We start from the raw sequence: 18,534 nt of genomic DNA, 5'->3' as shown, positions 1-18,534 counted from the left end.
ATGGGTGGTTTAATAGGTTCAAGCATTGCACTGGCTTCCAAAACATTAAAGTATGAAGTGGAGTCGGCAGTGCCGATTCTGCAGCTGCAGAAAAATTTTGTGATGTGTTGCAAAAAATTATTGATGAAGGTGGCTATTTAATGCAGCAAATTTTTAATGTTGGTGAGACTGATCTGTATTGGAAAAAAATGCCGAAATAAACATACATTGCCAAAGAGGAAATGACAATGCCAGGTTTCAACGCTTCAAAAGATAGGGGAACTCCCTTGCTTGGGGCTAATGCAATGGGAGATTACAGATTAATACCATTGCTTGTGTACCATTCTGGAAATCCTTGTGCATTTAAGGGCATCAATAAAGCCACCCTGCCCATGCATTTCCAATCGAACCATAGAGCATGGACAACAATATCTCTCTCTTTGAGGATTGGTTTAAATGCTGCTTCGTTCCCAAGGTTGAAAAATATTGTAAAGACAATGATGTTCCTTTCAAGATTTTGCTTCTATTAGATAATGCGCCTGGACATCCTAAGCATCTAGATGATTTCAATTTGAACATGAGTGTCATATTTCTACCACCAAACACGACTTCACTCATCCAACCTATGGATCAGGGTGTTATTTTGAATTTACGCAGTCATTGTGCATACTATTTATGCACAATGACTGCAGACAATGCCTTTGCTCAGGCATTGTCTGCAGTAGACAATAAGAAAAATTTTACGTTAAAGAGACTTTTGGAAATCTTACAATATTTACCCTGCCATCTTAAACATTAATAAGGCCTGGGCAGAAATTACTAAAAGTTGTTTAAATAGCACATGGAAGAAAATATGCCCATGGCACGTAAAAGGCTTCAAAGGATTTGAAGAAGACGAATCATATGAAGAGGTTACAGATAAGACTGTAAAGCTTGCAGCTACTTCAGTTGGAGGTTGATGCCAAAGACATGGAGGAGTTAATAGAGGAAGAAGAGAAGGAATTATCTAACAAAGAACTTACTGACTTGCAGGCAGCGATAGTGAAAGAATAAAATGCTGATGAAGCTCAAGATGAACAAATGAGGAGCCGAGATGCTTCATCACCAGAGAGATGGCAATAGCATTTCATGAAATTGTATCGGCAATGGCGAGATTTGAAAAAATGGATCCTGACAGCAAACAATTCTTAAAAGTTAACGGAGGGGTGAATGATATGCTTACTTGCTACAAAGAAATCTACGATGAAAAGAAAAAAGCAACCGTACAGTCATCCATTAATATGTTCTTTCGTAAGGCTGAGTGGCAGACCCCTTCTAAATCTCCACAACAGTGTACTTGTTAGCTGAAGACATTAATTCTGGCAACGATGCTTGAGAGGTAAAACTTACTGACGTTATGCCTTTCTCCTCTCTTTTTTTGTAATTTTATAATTTTTAAATTTTTTTAAATTGCACATTTTGTGATTTTTCCTGAGCACGAGATAAAAAATTGAATAAATACAATAAATAATTCTATTCACATGTTCGTTGAACATTTCCTTTTTGATTCAATCAATTCAGCGAGCAGAGCTGCGAGTGCTGCACAAGCATGGGGGAAATTCTGACTTACATAGAGTTCCGCAGAATTTAACCTTTACGTTAATCAGGGAGTGGCTTTGTATTATTCTACTCTATGATATATTATTAAAGAATTTGCATTGTAATAATCTGAATTAATTTGGATTTTAAAACTAAAAATGAATGCTAACAAATACTCACTTCTTTAAGAATTCTTTCATTGAAAAACTGCTGCAACTTTTCATTACAATAGTTAATGCAAAACTGCTCAAAGCTGTTCATTTGAAAGTATTCTATAAAATAAATATTAAATCAAATCTGTAGAACTAATTACATGTAATAATAAATATGATAACACATAATGTTAACAATCAGTTTTAGGTTAGAAGCAGATACACAATTAAATATAAATTTAAATAATTATCTTTAAATTAATTTATTTAAAAATTTAATTCGATATTATTTAACCATTTAATGATAATAAAAAAATTCTTAAAATTTTCTACCATGTAAATCTTTGAAGTTCTCATTCTAGAGGAGAGGGTTGTTTGTCCCCTTTCACAACCTGACTCCTTCTTATATATGCAATAAGTTACTTAATGTACATAGTGCATTATAATTTGGGTGCATTCAATTTTTATTTCTTATATTAATTGATTTTTTTCTTTTCTTTTGTGATTAACAGAAGTGAAAAATAAATAATTATCTTGTTACCAATTAATTATTAACTGATTAATTAACAATGTGTAGAAGTAATTGTTTTCACTGCACTGCATATAACTTATAATGTAATATTCACTCCAAACTTTGTAATACTCTGTAATCTAGTGCATGAAATGCAATGCACAATTCAGTCTCTGTGATTTAATGAATTAAACGATTGTAGTATGTTGTCAATGCTTTTCGTAATGTAATTTGCTTAAAAGTATAAATGAATTATTTCTTCATGGATTTTAATAATAACTGAAATATAACAAATATTTAGCATTTCTGCTATGATTAATATAATAAGCAAACAGCAACACTTTTGTGCTTTACATATTTCATAAACTGATATAAAAAGACAACAAATTAAAAAAAAAAAAAAAAACAACCAGAAATCATAAAATTCAAGTAATAACTGGAATAGGTATAAACAGATGTTTTTAAAGTCATAAATAAGTGACACGATGCAGCATTATAAGTCGTCATTGGAAGATTAGTGTACTTATTATCTTGCACATTGACATTGTTGTGCATGGAAGACTATTGTACAAATTGGAGCAGAATGGTATTAAGGGTAAGTTGCTACAATGGATAAAAGGATGGTTAAGTGGGAGAAGACAGAGGGTGGTAATCAATGGATGCTGCTCTTCGTGGACTAATGTTATTAGTGGAGTCCCACAGGGTTCGGTGTTGGGTCCACTGTTGTTTTGTATATTTATCAATGATATTGATGAAGGTATATCAGGCTTAATGTCAAAGTTTGCAGATGATACAAAGGTTGGCAGGGTTGTTAATGACAGTAATGGCAGTGTGCTATTGCAACAGGATCTAGATAATTTGGGCAGATGGGCTAAGAAGTGGCAACTCAAGTTTAACCTTGACAAATGCAAAGTACTGCGTATGGGTAGAAGTAACCACAGAGAAACGTACCAACTGTGTGGTACTACACTTAAGGTGGTAGAAAATGAAAAAGACCTGGGAGTAATTGTGCAGTCAGATATGAAGTTTTCTGAGCAATGCAGACAGGCTGCCAGGGCAGGTCATGGAGTTTTGTCAATGATATATAGGAATTTTCCTAGCAGGAAAAAGGAGGTGATTGTCCCTCTGTATAAGGCAATGGTCAGGCCACATCTTGAGTACTGCGTACAGGTCTGGAGGCCTCATTTTAGTAAGGATGTAGATTTGCTTGAGTGTGTACAGAGAAGGGCAGCAAGATTGATGAGGGGAATGAAGGGATCCTCTTACCAAGAGAGGCTTAAGTTCTGCAAATTGCAGTGGCTGGAGACTAGGCACCTACGCGGTGATCTGATTGAGGTGTATAAGGCCTTGAATGGGCTGAGCACGCTGAATTCTGATGGGATCCTTCCACTTGTTGAGATTATGAACCTAAGGGGGCATAAATTCAAATTAAGAAAGGACAGATGAAGAATAGATATGCGGTTTTTGTTTGTTTGTTTCGTTTGGATTTTATTGGCGCATTAGCAACTAAGGCTATAAAGCGCCACAGATGTGCAGAAATTTGCCTTTAGCCAGCGGGTGGTTAATTGCTGGAACAAACTTCCATCTGTTGTTGTGGAAGTTGATAGGTTGAATAAATTTAAGGAGGAACTGGACAGGCATTTGGAGGGAATGGTGTGATTTTTTTTGGCTGATGCTGCATAAGCTCATACACTTATTTTCTTGCATCACATGCCACTACTACTACTACCTGTCTTGCTGCCTTGACACCTGCTGCTAAAAAAAAAAAAAAAAAAAAAGAATTTAGTTTGATTTAGTGCGTTGCGTTGATTGTTGTGTTCAGTAGTACTGCAAACGGGCAAATTTTGTCTCGTTATTTATGTCAGGGATGTTGGAAATTTTATTTTATAGCAACTTTTTTTTTTTTTTTGTTTTTGTTTAGAAATCACAAAAATTATGGGCAAATGCAAGAGTTGTGCTTTCAATTAAATAAAAACTAGAAATTATTCAAAAGTTTGAAAACAGTGCATCCATTAAATCTCTAAAGAACCATTATAATGTTGGTGACCAAACCATATGCAGCATCATAAAACTTAAAGGGAAGCATCGTATTGGACACACGAGTATTACATGGTAAGTTTTTTTGTTTTTTTATCTATCGTCATACTTTTTATGTAGGTTGCTAAACATTTTTCAATACAGTAAACCTCCGGACTTACGTTAACGTTTTTTTATATATTTTTTTATGACTGAAGATTTTAGTGAAGGGGATACACATTTCACCATAATAACATAAAATCCCACAGAATTCTAGCTATTGGTACTATAGCAAATGCAAGAAGATCGAGTTTACTAACCGTTTATAATGAATTGCACTAACAGAAAAGCACAATAATCCGGAAAGTGCAAATTGTTTTTATTATTTTATGGCAGTGACCTCCAGAAATGTGTGCTAGTAAAATGTGAGCTTGCGTGGGGTGATAATAGTGAGTTTTTGCCTTAATCCTGAGAAGTATTTTTCAGAAAATTTAATTTTGACTGCTATCATGGTGCTGACCAAGAGAATAAGTTACAGTGGCACTAGTAAATCTATCAAGAAAAGGAAAGCGATTGAGTTGGATCAGAAAATTAAAATAATAAGGAGGTATGAAAATGGCCAAACATTAACAAGTATCGCACGGAATTCAGATTTGTCAGTGGCAACGGTGAACACAGGAGAAAGACAGAATACAAGAAGCAGTGAAGCGATCGGCAAGCGATAACCAAGGACAGCTACGAAATACATATCAGTTTTTACAGTGCAATAACATGCATGTTTTCTTCCTTTTATGTTTTCTTTTCTTATGTGCCACTCCTGCTACTTCACCACCATTCCCAGATAAAGTTTTAATTGAACGAATTAAAAATATATAACTATTTTTCTTCATTCTTCTGAGGATATTATGGGGGTTTTGTAATTTTGGCATATCAGGGATATAGAAGCAATATTTTATTAGTCATTCCTGAGTTACGTAAAACTCGACTTGCGTAAGAAGTCCCGGAACATATCTCTTACATATGTTGGGGACGTACTGTATTTTTGGATTAACCAGGAAATCAATTATCCGGGAATTTTTTTACCATCTATCCTGGAAAATCGAGAGTCTACTGTATGATTTATGTGGTAGATGCATTCAAGAAATGTACTATGAAAATAAAGATCAAATTTCTATAAAGAAATAACAGAAAGGAATTATATAAGGACACATACCTTGGACAAGCTGATGCACAGGGACAAATGGTACACATTTATGGTTGCCTATTCGTGTAAAATATGTCAAGGATTACTAAAAATTATTTTTGTATAGTAAATGCTTCAATTTGCAGCATAACCAAAGCTGCCAATTTTTGACATTCAGAAAGCTGGGGATCCGGTATTTGTAGACAGGAGGTTTTATGGCCAAAATAAGAAAAAAAAAAAAAAACACAAGAATTTTTTGTAAAAAGGAAGTTATTCCCAAAAAATAGCAGGAAAACAGATTTTTCAGAAAAAAGCAAGATGTTTTAAATCTACACTGCACTAGACAAGACCCTTACCTATAAATAGGCACATGAGGCATTCGCTTCGGGCCTCATGATAGAGGGGCCCTCTGTAATAGACATTTTTTAAAGTGATTTCTTTTTTTAACGCCCTGATCTAAACTAGGGCTCTCTTGTGCCTATCACGTTTACATTGTAAACAGAGACAGGTGAAATTTACTGAAAGTGTGGATGACTCATTTCTCTGAAAGAACAGATTAATTTCAGGAATAAAGGAAAATCACTCTCTCCTAATTCTCTAATAGGGTGTAACAAAAGAACACAGGTTGACCACGGCATATTATCCGCATCGGGTATATGCCTTAATCTTTTCCACTGGCTATGAACACACGAAAGCAATAACCAGTGCAACGTCTTGGTACAGTATGTGGGAGAGGTGATTGTAAATGTATTACGAACAGTAAATTGTGGAATGCAAATCCTTATAGCTCTTAATTCGTGCTTTCTACAGCAGCAGCAGCTCTATTGCCTAAAGGCCAGAGGTGTAAACAATTTGCACCCAGCCTCTCTCGAAATCCGTTCGTTATATGGAAATTGTATTCGCTCTGCAGAAACTATTTTAATTGGACTGCCCATGGATTTGAGAATCTATGTAAGCTGAGACCTGAAAATTGTAACATTTAGTTTAATTGTTGACGTACAAAGTTAAAGTTTGATATGTAGGACTGCACACACTGAAGTAAATATAGGTATGTATCTATCTCTCTCAAAGTAGCATTGTAGTTTAATAAATTTTGATTCTGTTGTAACAGAAAATTTAAATATAAAATCTATGTAATGTTTCGTTATCTACCGTGACTGTGGCATACGTTTCCTTTATTGAAAGCTTTTTTTTCTCGCTCTTAAAACATGAATTCATTCAAGTGTTAATTTTTTATATTGAATCACTGAATCATTATCAGTTATATTACTTTTAAGCTGTTACTATAATCTCATTTGAATTAAAAATCTGAATTTGTCAATAAACAACAAATTAAAAGAAGCAGTAATAAAAATAATGATACTAGGGGTTTCCGAAAAGTAAGGTAACGCATTTTTTTCTCTCGATGATGTTTAATAATACGAAGTTGAAATTACACACCAAGAAATAAGTGAACATGCACTACTTCTCCACAAAGTCTCCAATTTTATTGATGCACTTGTCCCAATGACGGATCAGTTTATCAATACCAGCACTAAAGAAGTCCATGCCCACACGCAGTAACCAACATCGCACCGCCTGATGAACTTCCTCATCCATGATGAAATGCTTTCCTGAAAGGTATTTTTTCAGAGGGCCGAACAGATGCAAAGATGCCAAGTCTGGCCTGTAGGGGGGGGAATAAGAGTTTCCCAATGATTACGGAGCAACCACTCACGAGTGGTGTGGATTTGCATTGTCGTGCAACAAAATCACGCCGCTTGTTAGGAGTCCTGGTCATTTGCACTGAATGTTGGGTTTCAGTTTTTCCAACATTGCACAGTAAAGCTGTGCATTGATTGTTCCTTCCTTTGGCAAGAAATCCACCAACAGAACACTGTGGCGATGATTTTTCGGACACTGGGAACAGTTTTGCACTTTTTAAGCACAGAAGATTGTGGATGTTTCCAGGTCATTGAGTCTTGTTTGCTCTCCGGGGGTAAAGTGATGAACCCACATTTTGTCTGCTGTGACTATGCGAGCGAGAAAATCCTCTCCTGTGTCGCTGTATCGCAACAGGTTCTCCAGACACATCCCCTGCATTTTGCTTTGTCCTCCCTCTGACAATTGTCATGGCACCCAGCGGCAGCGCACCTTTTGAAAGCAAAGGACATTGTGAATAGTCAACTTACTCACATTCACTATTTGTGCAATTTCATGCAGTTTCACTCACCTGTTTTCAAGAACGATGCCCTTACGAGCTAAATGTTGTCTTCTGTCTTGCTCGATGAAGGCCTGTCTGCCCAATGTCGATCTTCAATGTCAACACAGCCCGCTTTAAATTCATTGCACCAAAAACACACCTGCTTCTTTGTCATCACCTTTTCGTCATACACAGAAACCAGTTCACGGTGAATGTCACTTGCTGAAGACCATTTTGCTTGCAAAAAGTGAATAATTCACAAACACCTGTTTTGGACCACACTCGCAGGGTAGCCGGCATTTTGCAACTGGAATCTGCTGTGGGGTAACAGTAGCGCAACACTGCACTGGCAGTCTTTTTTGAGTGTTATTAATGGGTCTATCTATCCAACGCGTTTCATCTCATTCCCTTTCACCATTATTAAGAAAAAGAATGTGTTACCTTACTTTTTGGAAAACCCTCGCATATTAATATTTAAAAAGGCATTAATCATAACAGTAGCAATGCCAAAGAAGAAAATGTTTCAAATATTGAGTATACGTACAACATTATTAATGATGGATTTAGATCGACATTTCTGAATGTCGAAACAATTCTGAAAATATTTCTCACAATGCCTGTAACAAATGCAAATGAGGAGCGGTCTTTTTTTGTTCTCAAACGAGTAAAAAACTATTTGAGGAATAGTTTAATTCCTCAAATAGTTTTTTAATTCCTCAGATAGTTATTTATTGAATCTGAACTAGTAAATAGAATTAATTACAATGATTTAAGAGACATTTTTGCCAAAGTAAAGCCAAGGAAAAATATTTATGCAAATAAATTGTATGAACTCATAATTTAGCTATTACATTGCTGTTTTATAATGCACCTGCTATCATTTAGTGCTAACAAACAAGATGTGGATGTTTTTATATTTTTGTAACTCAATTTTTGATATTATTTATATATGCAAGTTTTATTGTTTCGTTTTTTGGGCTGGTATCTTAAAAGGGGGCCTTGCAAGGGTTTAGCACCTCGGGCCCCGAGAAGTGTAAGTACAGCTTTGACACTAGAATTAAATTTTGCTAACAACATACACATCTTATATTAAAATACAATACAAGTAAGTATGCTTTCAAACATTATTTTACCTAGGATTTTTCTGCCTGTTAATTTCTGTTTCAATTATCTGTTAGACCAGCGATTTTGAACTTTTTTCAATTCATGACACACTGAGCAAGGTGCTAAAATTGTCAAGGCACACCATCAGTTTTTTAAGAAGAGATTTTATCATTAAAAAAAAAAATTCGTATTACGAGTGTGCTTAAAATTTCAAGAGCTAAAATTCTAATCATTGTGTTATTTTTTAAAATAAGATTGATCTGGATTTCAAAGGATTTATTTTTGAAATTTATGTTCATATTTGTTATTATTCCAATTATTTAAATAAGATATCATTGAAAAAGATGCTATTTATAAAAAAATATATCAGTGAGAAACCTGTGCTTTGTGATGTCTCTTGTCCAAGGTCGGATAGTTGATAAGCATACCCTCAAGTCCTCCTCCAATGTTTGAAGCTGCGACCTGTTCTTGCTCTTCATCATGTTCATTGTGTTCATAGTAAGGGGTAATAATGGGGTACTCCTGTTGGAGAGACAACCAGAATGATGGCAAATCTGTTGATGAGTGCTTTAATTTCAGTCCTCTTGTTGTTTCTTATTTCCGTCAGCTCATCTTATTCTGCAACAGTTAGTTAATCCTGCTGATTCCAATGCACTTAACACAAACGGATCTCTTACCCAATCCAAGGAAGATACATCAAGTGACTGGAAATACTTTTCAAGGTTTTTTACTCAGCAGTGAGTAAAAAACTTTGTAGAATTAAATCAACAAGAGTTTTGTCCAGTATAAAACTTTTTGTCAGCTCAATCATTTAAACTTTCTCTTTTTTGATTCTGGCTCCCCACAATGTCATTTTTCCTTAAAAGAGTTAATTTTGTCAGTAGAAGTAAGAATATTTTCATTCTTTCCCTGCATACTCTTGTTAAGAGTGTTCAAAGCTTGGGAAATGTCAGCTAGGAAAGCAACTTTATTGCACCAGGTCTCATCACTAAGCAGGTCAGTCAGCTCAGACTCTTCTGATGTAAAAAAAATTATAAGCTCTTCCCGCAGTTCATAGAACCTTGAAAGTACCCACTCTCGAGATAACCACCTCACTTCTGTGTGCAGTAGGAGGTGTATGTGAGCAGCTTCCATGGCAGAACACAGTGCTGAAAACAACCTCGATTTTAATGGTCTACTCTTGATGTAGTTAACCATTTTGATCGTCTCTCATCCAGTACTTTCTGAAGCTCAGGTACTACTGATTTTGAAATGAAGAAGAGATTTCTCTGTACAGGTAACAGTGGGTAAAAACAATGCCAGGGTTCTTTTTCTTGGAGGTCAGTGCGCCGAATCCTATCAGGCTTCCCGACACAGAGGAAGCACCATTGGTGCAGATGCTGATGCATGATTTCCATGACAAATCGTGAGAACTGAAATAACTGTGGACAACATCAAGGATGTCTTGGCCTTTTGTTGTTTCTGGAAGTGGTTTGAAAAATAAAAACTGTTCAATGATGTCTCCATTACAAACAAACATGCTGAATGCTAGCAGTTGAGCTTTTCCAGTGATGTCAGTTGACTCGTCCAACTGGATGGCAAAAATATCGGTTTCTTTAATGTTAGCTATCACTTGTGACTCAACATCTTGAGACATGTTTTGTATATGTTGACTAATAGTATTATCAGACATAGGGATTTTCAAAATCTCTTTTTCATATTCCTCGCCAAACATAATATTTACAATTTTACAGCATGCTGGTAAAATTACTGACTCGGCAATTGTATGTGATTTCATCTTTTTTGCCACGATTTCGGCAAGGGCATAGCTTGCTTCTTGAGCTTTGTCAGAAATAGTTGTGATTTTGGTCCATTGTTCAGCCTGGCATGTTTGATCAACTAGCCTTTTAAAATATTCAATTGGTTTCTCACATAAATGTGAGTGCTTTTTGTGAACGTGTCTTTTCAGCTTACTTGGAACCATAGCTTGGTTACCCAGTTTCTCACAACAAACAACACACTTAGAACATGGCTGCTCTTCTCCAGATGAAAAGAATCCGAAAGGCAAATAGTCTTCATTATACTGGCGCACGACAGTTTTAGAACTAACTCACTATGGGTTATACTACCAGAACTAGTGCCAGCTACACTTGATTCACTGTCATCATCTAACTTACATTTTTTAATTAGAAATAACAAAATAATTAAAACGAAATAGAAATAAACAAAAATGCATTAGTGCAAACTCATATAGAATAACAAACCCGATGCAAACAACGGCTGATTGAAGACTGACACTGGTGGCTTGACAATGGTGAAAGGTGGGGTGCTAAAAGTACATTGCAAAGTTATTTTGGGATCTGGAACAACAGGGACGGAAGTTTTTGGAATTTTACTATAATAACTTTTTTTTCATTAAACTGTTATTGTTTTCATTCTTATCGGCCTTTCATGAAAAATATACTTCTAAAATGTACCTTGATGATTTTTTTTATTCCCTAATTTTTTTCTTGCTTCCTTTTTACCTTCCCCCAAATTCCGCAGCACACCGGTTGAAAATCGTCGTGTTAGACAATTGATTATGATTGTTTAAAAATACTGTTACAGGCTTTGCCTTTTTCAGAAATACAGTGGTACTGCTGTTTAGATGAGGCAGTCAAGAGCATTTCCAAAACTGCACCAGATAGAGGTCTGAAATCAGTTTGTTTTTTTGTTTTTTTTCCCTCTGGCTGAATATACTCTACACTAAACTTGCACTAACACTTTTTTTTTTTTTTTTTTTTTTACCATATGTGTAAAACAGCTTCTGGTAAAGTAGTTATACCATGTAACCTTTAATGTTCAACATGTAATGTCTTTCCACTTGTCTCTCATTGGTCTTTTGTAACACTCAGTATTGCTATAAAGAATTATTAAAATAACATTTTAATAATGCTTAAAATAAAATCCGTTCCTTCTTCTTTCTTAATAGCATCTGGTAGGTTCTCACATTAAAACTGTCAGAACAGATCTGCAAAATATATATTATTTCTTTACCTTCAACGACATTAAGAAATTCTGGAAACTTTGTGTATGTGTGTGTGCATGTTTTTGAAAAATTGATTTGTTTCAATTTGGTTAAAAAAAATTGTTCTCCAAATGACATTATTGGATTAGGAATTAGTTTTCCAAATATAAGTAATATTTGACTGTACGTATGTACATGTGTGTGTGTGTGTGTATACTGGTTCAGGGTGGTTCCCAGGCAAATGCCCATCTCCACCTAAATCATTTAAAATAGAAATTCTGTAAAGTGGACCTGATAAATAAAAAGATAGCTAAGAAATAAGAAGACAAAACATATTTTTGAAAAGAGAAGTAAAAAAAAAAAATTTTAAGTTAAGTTCATAATCTAAGCTAAGTTAAGTGTATAAACAAGAAATTTTGAATAGGAAAGAATAAAAGTAAATATAAGAGAGATGTTTGTGAGTGTAGTATGTTGTTTATGTCAGGTCACTTTGCCATCAGAAAGCAGCTGAACTCTTCAACTGCAATCTGATGCCCGTCCCTGGCACGTGGAGCCGGACCTGGTTCTGTCTTTAAAAGCTGAAGTGCCAAAGCGCAATTAAACACTCAACAGAGAGAGTGCTAGCTGTTGAGTGCCAGCTGTCCAGCCTTGGGCCGCCCAAACCCAAGAACTGAACAACAGCCGAACCAAAAAAGAAAAAAAAAAAAACCACTTAAGTGGTCCATGCCCAGGAGCCCCAGACCCGACCAAAAGCTTCCAGGTCTGAAGCTCCCAAGCCCTGATGCAATCAATGAAGATTCTGGTTGTAGACGGCCAATTCAATGTCCGTGATGTTTCGTATGATAGATCTTTTAGGGAACACAGCATTTGCATACTCTTGTAAGGCCTGAAAGTTGTTAACTCCTTGCACCAATCTATGTACGTTATCTTCATTAAAATTAGCTATCTGTTTTCCCAAAAGACACCGTTCAGCATTATAATAAGGACAAGAGAACAAAATATGCTGCCAAGTCTCTGCCGCTCCACAAGAACACCATGGATCCAGCTCCAACCCTCGAGAATACAGTTTATCTCTGATCGACCTTTGACCTGTTAGCAAAAAACTGGTATACATAGACGGACAGAACCACGACAACACCGGTTTAGTAATGGCAAAATCTGCCACAGGAATGATCTTCCTGGTTATCTCTCCCACCTCTGAAGAACTCCACCGTGCTCTCCATATTCCGACCAACCCAGTCCAAATTCGAAGTTTCTCCTCCTTAACTGTAGCTGTAAGAATCAATGACATCCCTAGATATTGTGCAGGAATACCTTTCCGCATCACATACATCATTCCTCTATAGAACACATATAAATCCAGAGGTAACAATCCAGCAATCACCTGAAGTGCCACCATAGACACAGTCCGTGGTGCATACAAATAAGTCAGTATCATAGAACATTGCAACGACATTAACTTACATTGGATTCTGGCCTTGAACACATCCGCAATCCATACACCGGCAGCATAAGCAATAATTGGTAAAAAGATCGTCTTGTAATATAAACTCATAGTTTTTTTACTAAGACCCCATTCTCTTCTTGAAATTCGTACAACTGAGTAAATAAACTTCTTTATTTTGTCATTCAAATGTGCAACATGTAAATGGAACCTCATCCTATCATCCAGTATCACCCCCAAGTACTTAACGTTGGACACAAAAGGAATTTGCCTTCCGTTTAACACTACTCTAGGTGGGCGGTTATAACTAAAATGATTTTTAAATACCATGAATTTAGTTTTTGTGGATGAAATTTTCAACTTGTTCAAGGCAGCCCAATCAGCAAGGTCCACCAAAACTTCCTGTATTCTATGCTCCAACACAATTCTAGATCCACCCGGGACCCCCACAATCAAATCATCTGCGTACGCCACACGGAAACAACTTATAGCTAGAGACTTCTGCAACCACTGATCCAGTACGGCATTCCAAAAAATTGGACCCAGCACTGATCCCTGTGGACATCCTCGGCCTACATAATAGCTATACATTAGGTGCTTCGCACATACCTTTACCAATCTATCTCTAAAATATGAACGTATTACTCCATATAAATACCGGTCACAGCCAGACCTCCTCAAAACACTTTTCCCACCACACGGAGTCAAAAGCACCTTCAAAATCTACAAACACAACCAAAACATATTTCTCGGAAGAGGACTTCACATGATTAATTAATGTCAATATTGCCTCCTCGGTCGAATGACCCTTCTTGAAGCCAAACTGAAAATTCGATATAGCATTACCAACAGTCAGGACGTCAACTATTCTAGGAAGCAATAACCTCTCGAACAGCTTACCGAGGTTTGATAAAAGCAAAATTGGTCTATAAGCTTGAGGATCGTCACGAGGCTTACTGGGCTTGTGTAGAATCTTGAGAAGAGCCACTTTCCACGATCTCGGGAACACTCGCTCCAACAAACATTTATTATACATTTTGAGCAATACATCTGGGCAGACCTCAAAAAACTTCAACACAATTTTATTTTCTAACAGATCCAACCCTGGACATTTTTTAGGGTTCAACCTCGCGGTGGCTATCCCCAGCTCAAACAACGAAAACAAACTTATCTCCGATGAACCATCATACACCAGATTACTCAGACGTATTCTGGCCTGATCAACTGTATCTGACTCCAACACATCCTCAGGAAAAAGTTCCCCAACTATCCGTTGAACAGTACTAAACCAATCATCAGTTTCCACCCCTTCGGTCACCACAGTATTGTAAATTTCACCTCGTACCAACTTATCCTGTGATATTCTGTAAATCAGACCCCAAGGGTCCGAATTTCCCACCTCCTTGACCAATTTCTGCCAGCATTCCTGCTTGGCTCGAGCAATTTCTTTGTGATACTGTCATGTTAAAGATCGATAATCACCAGCGAGCAACTCCACATCCTGCCCAGACAGGTGTCTGCCTCGATGTAACTCTCTTCTAGCCCTCATCACCCTAGACCACAAAACAGTCAGTTCGACTGACCACCATGGTACCGGGACTACTTTAGATTGTTTTCTTTTAGCACAATGCAACGTGGCTTGAAACAAATGGTACTCAACGTGAGCTACCAACTCTTCCGCATTCAAATTATTCAGGGATAATACAAATTCATCGCTGTACACTGATTTCAAATAACTACCAAATTTATCCCATTTAACTCTTTCCATAGAAAATCTTCTCAAAGTACCAGTTCCAAAATCCCTCCGCATATTATCAGGAGCAACACAGAAGGAAATAGCTCTATGATCACTGTTCAACAAATTAGAATGCACATCCCAATTCAGTATTCTCTCCGCGTACCCAAAAGAAACAACAGTCACGTCAATATTTGACTGGCCATGACAAGTAGAAAAAGTAAAAGGCTTATCTGATAAATTCTGTACACTTAAATTGTGTGTTAAAATCAAGTCTTCCAACAGAGATCCACGAGAATCAACAACACCACTATGCCAAAAATGAGATTTAGCGTTCAAATCGGCAGCCAGTATCAGTCCACTCCCAACAAACCTCGAACAAATCCTATCCAGATGATGCAAACAAACCAGAAAATCTGCCAAAGGAGAACAATATGCAGAAACCAAACAAAAGGAAAGATCCCTCAGCGCCACCATCGTGCATACTATATCTGCAGAACATTCATTAGTAATGGCTGTCAATACAATATCCCGATTCAAAACCACCATAGCTGACTTTGGAGAAACATCTGTAGCAGCAAGAACTCGGCATGACGACGGGTATCCCATAACCTTGTATGCATGTCCTCCCACTTGGGCCGTATAGTATGGCTCCTGAATACAAACCAAATCAAACTCACCCTCAAAAGCTGCAACACGAATTTCATCAGCTACAGCACAAGACCGTTGTCCGTTTATCTGCAAAACTTTTAAACCTGTGAAGTGATTTAAGTTCTCTGTGGTAGATTGAAAATAATTGTCGTTACTCATTATATATTCTCCTGTCTGTCATCTCAACAACTCTGATATATTCTGGACACTTATTGTCTCGGACTGAGTGATCGTGGTCGCGACCTCTCCTTTTACAGTTGATACATTTAGGGGAACTCTCTTTGCTGGGACACTCAGCATAAATATGACCACTATTTGCACAGTGGCCACATGACACCGTTTTATGTGAACAGTTCAGCGAAGAATGGCGATAGCCAAGGCAACGAAAACATTTGCTGACTACAGTAAATTTTCTAAAACGGTGTGATCCAAATCCCAAAAAGATTCTGTTGTTCTTAAACAAGCATTTATAGAGACGAGGGCTAAATCCTATAATCCAGTTTGTAACATTTGGTCCCGAACCTGAATTAAACCTAAAGGAAACCTCTTGATTAACCTCCTCCTGAGTAACATTAAAATCCTGAATTGGAAAACTAATTCCTGTAGGTATGTCGGGCATACCTCTTTTCGAATAAACTGGGTTTACTCAAAGCCAAGTACAGAAATGTGCCATAACCAACATGTAGAACAACTTTTTATAGCTTTCATGGTTTGAGGTTTATGCCCAAGACAATTATAATATTTAACTTTACACTTCTGATAAACCAGTCAGGAAACTTGCTATCTGTAAAATCATTTTGGGGCTAGCAGACTCTCGAATACTTTAAGGAAACATTTCAGTTACAGAAATTCATGATAGAAAGGTTCAGGCTGCTACAATTACAAAAGTCTATAATTTAACAAAATTTCTCTATAAAGTTATACAGCTTCTTCGGTAAGTGTATTAAATATTTGAAGTTGTAACACTTCATTAAATTAGCACTAGCATTAGCAAATGCACATGATGCAAGAAAACAAGCTTATATAGCATCAGCTAAAAAAAAAAACACACACACTCTTCTCATTTCACCCATCCATTCGCTCCAAATATTTGTCTAGTTCTGTCTTGAATCTATTTACTCTATCAACTTCTACAATGACAGATGAAAGTTTGTTCCAGCAATCAACCACCTGCTGGCTAAAGGCAAACTTCCGCACATCGATCCTACAACTGTCTTTCCTCAATTTGAATTCATGCCCCCTCAGGCGATTATTCCGAGCAAAAGGAAGAATTCCATCAGCATTGAGCATGCTCTAATCATTCAAGGCTTTACACACATCAATCAGATCACCTCGCAGGTGCCTAGTCTCCAGACACTGTAAGTTGCAAAACTTAAGCCTTTCTTTGTAAGAGCGACCCTTTGTTCCATTCACTAATCTTGCTGCCCTTCTTGTACTCGTTCCAACACCTGTACATCTTTCTTAAAATGAGGCCTCCAGATCTGTATACAGTACTCAAGGTGTGGCCTGACCATTGCCGTATACAAGGTGATAATCACCTCCTTATACCTGCTAGAAAAATTCTTGTATATCATTGACAAAGACACCATCTGCACTGCTCAGAAAACTGCATATCTGCCTCCAGAATTACCCCCTCTCTACCACTGTCAGTGTAGTACAACACAGTTGATACATTACACTGAGGTTACTGCTACCCATATACAGTACCTTACATTTGTAAAAGTTAAAACTTCAGTTGCCACCTCTCAGCGCATCAGCTCAACGTTTCTAGATCCTCTTGCAGCAGCATACTGTCATTAGTGTCATTAACAACCATGCCAAACTTCGTATCGTCTGCAAGCTTAGACATTCAGCCTGATATACCTTCATCAGTATCATTAATAAATACAGAAAACAACAATGGACCCAACACTGAACCTTGGGGGACTCCACTAATAACATTAATCCATGAAGAGCAGTGTCCACTGATTACCACTCTCTGTCTTCTCCCATTCAACCATCCCTTTATCCATAGCAGCAATTTGCCCACAATGCCACACTGCTCCAATTTGTAAAGCAGTCTTCCATGTGCAACAGTATCAAAAGCTTTCCTGAAATCCAAGTATATAATATCAAAATTATTTTTTGTACCAAGTTACTTTGTGACCTCATCGTAGTATTCAATAAAATTGGTCAGACAAGACTTCCCCTTAACAAACCCATGCTGTGTCTGAGTTATAAATGAAGTCTTGTCGAGATGATCCTACAATGCTTCTTTAACCAGTGCCTCCATTAATATCCCTGGAACAGAAGTACATCTGTAATTACCTGTGTTTCCCTTTGATCCTCCTTTGTGGATTGGGGTCACATTTGCACATCTCCAATCCATGGGTACCTCTCCCGAGTACAGGGAGAGGTACCCATGAGGGTTTGCTTACTTCCTTTGCTGCCTTATCTAATATAACTGGATAGGTTCCCTCCACCCCAGGTGCTTGTCTTATGTTTATCTTCAACAATTTCTCCTCCACTTTACTCTCAGTTATTACAAGATTATCTAGCTTACTGTCAGAGTTTAATACACCTCTGGTATTCCCCTTCCTGAATAACTCCTCATGTGTGAATGTAGATGCAAAATATTCATTTAGTGTTTTAGCTACCTGAGCAACAGTTAAACCATCAATATCAAGGGGACCAATCTGATTCAGCCCCTTTCTTATAGAGGTTACATAAGTAAAGAACTCTGCTGTTTTTCTTTGCATTCTTTGACAAAGATTTCTTGTAATCTGCCTAACCTCCTTTGTGACTTGGTTACAGACCAGCTTATATCTATCATAGGCTTCCTTGTCACCTGTTAATTTTTATGTATCTCATGCATTTTTCTTCTCTGCCATATGTCTAATTAGTTCTTCTGATATTAATTTAGGTCTAAATCTTGAACAATATTTCTTAGTTGGTATGAAAAGCCTAGTAGCTTCCAAGATTAATTCTTTGAATGCTTCCCATTTTGATTTTGCTGTTGGTAACACCATCAGTT

General features: G+C 36.9%; 1 protein-coding gene across 2 annotated transcripts in view; it reads right to left on the bottom strand.

Moving 5' to 3' along the window:
- The window catches only part of jar (Myosin heavy chain 95F jaguar), a 633,758-nt gene that overhangs the window by 415,516 nt on the left and 199,708 nt on the right, over positions 1-18,534 (bottom strand). For both annotated transcript variants that reach the window (XM_090379849.1, XM_090379848.1), the window contains exon 12: positions 1,738-1,829. In XM_090379849.1, the coding sequence (XP_090235975.1) occupies positions 1,738-1,829 (92 nt within the window). The remainder of the gene's footprint in view (positions 1-1,737; positions 1,830-18,534) is intronic.

Source organism: Mastigoproctus giganteus, chromosome 8 (genome assembly GCF_048544385.1).
Source record: "Mastigoproctus giganteus isolate SK-2022 chromosome 8, ASM4854438v1, whole genome shotgun sequence".
Classification (NCBI taxonomy): Eukaryota; Metazoa; Arthropoda; class Arachnida; order Uropygi; family Thelyphonidae; genus Mastigoproctus; species Mastigoproctus giganteus.
The sequence above is the reverse complement of the archived record's forward strand: the minus strand, read 5'-3'. Positions and strand labels throughout refer to the sequence as shown.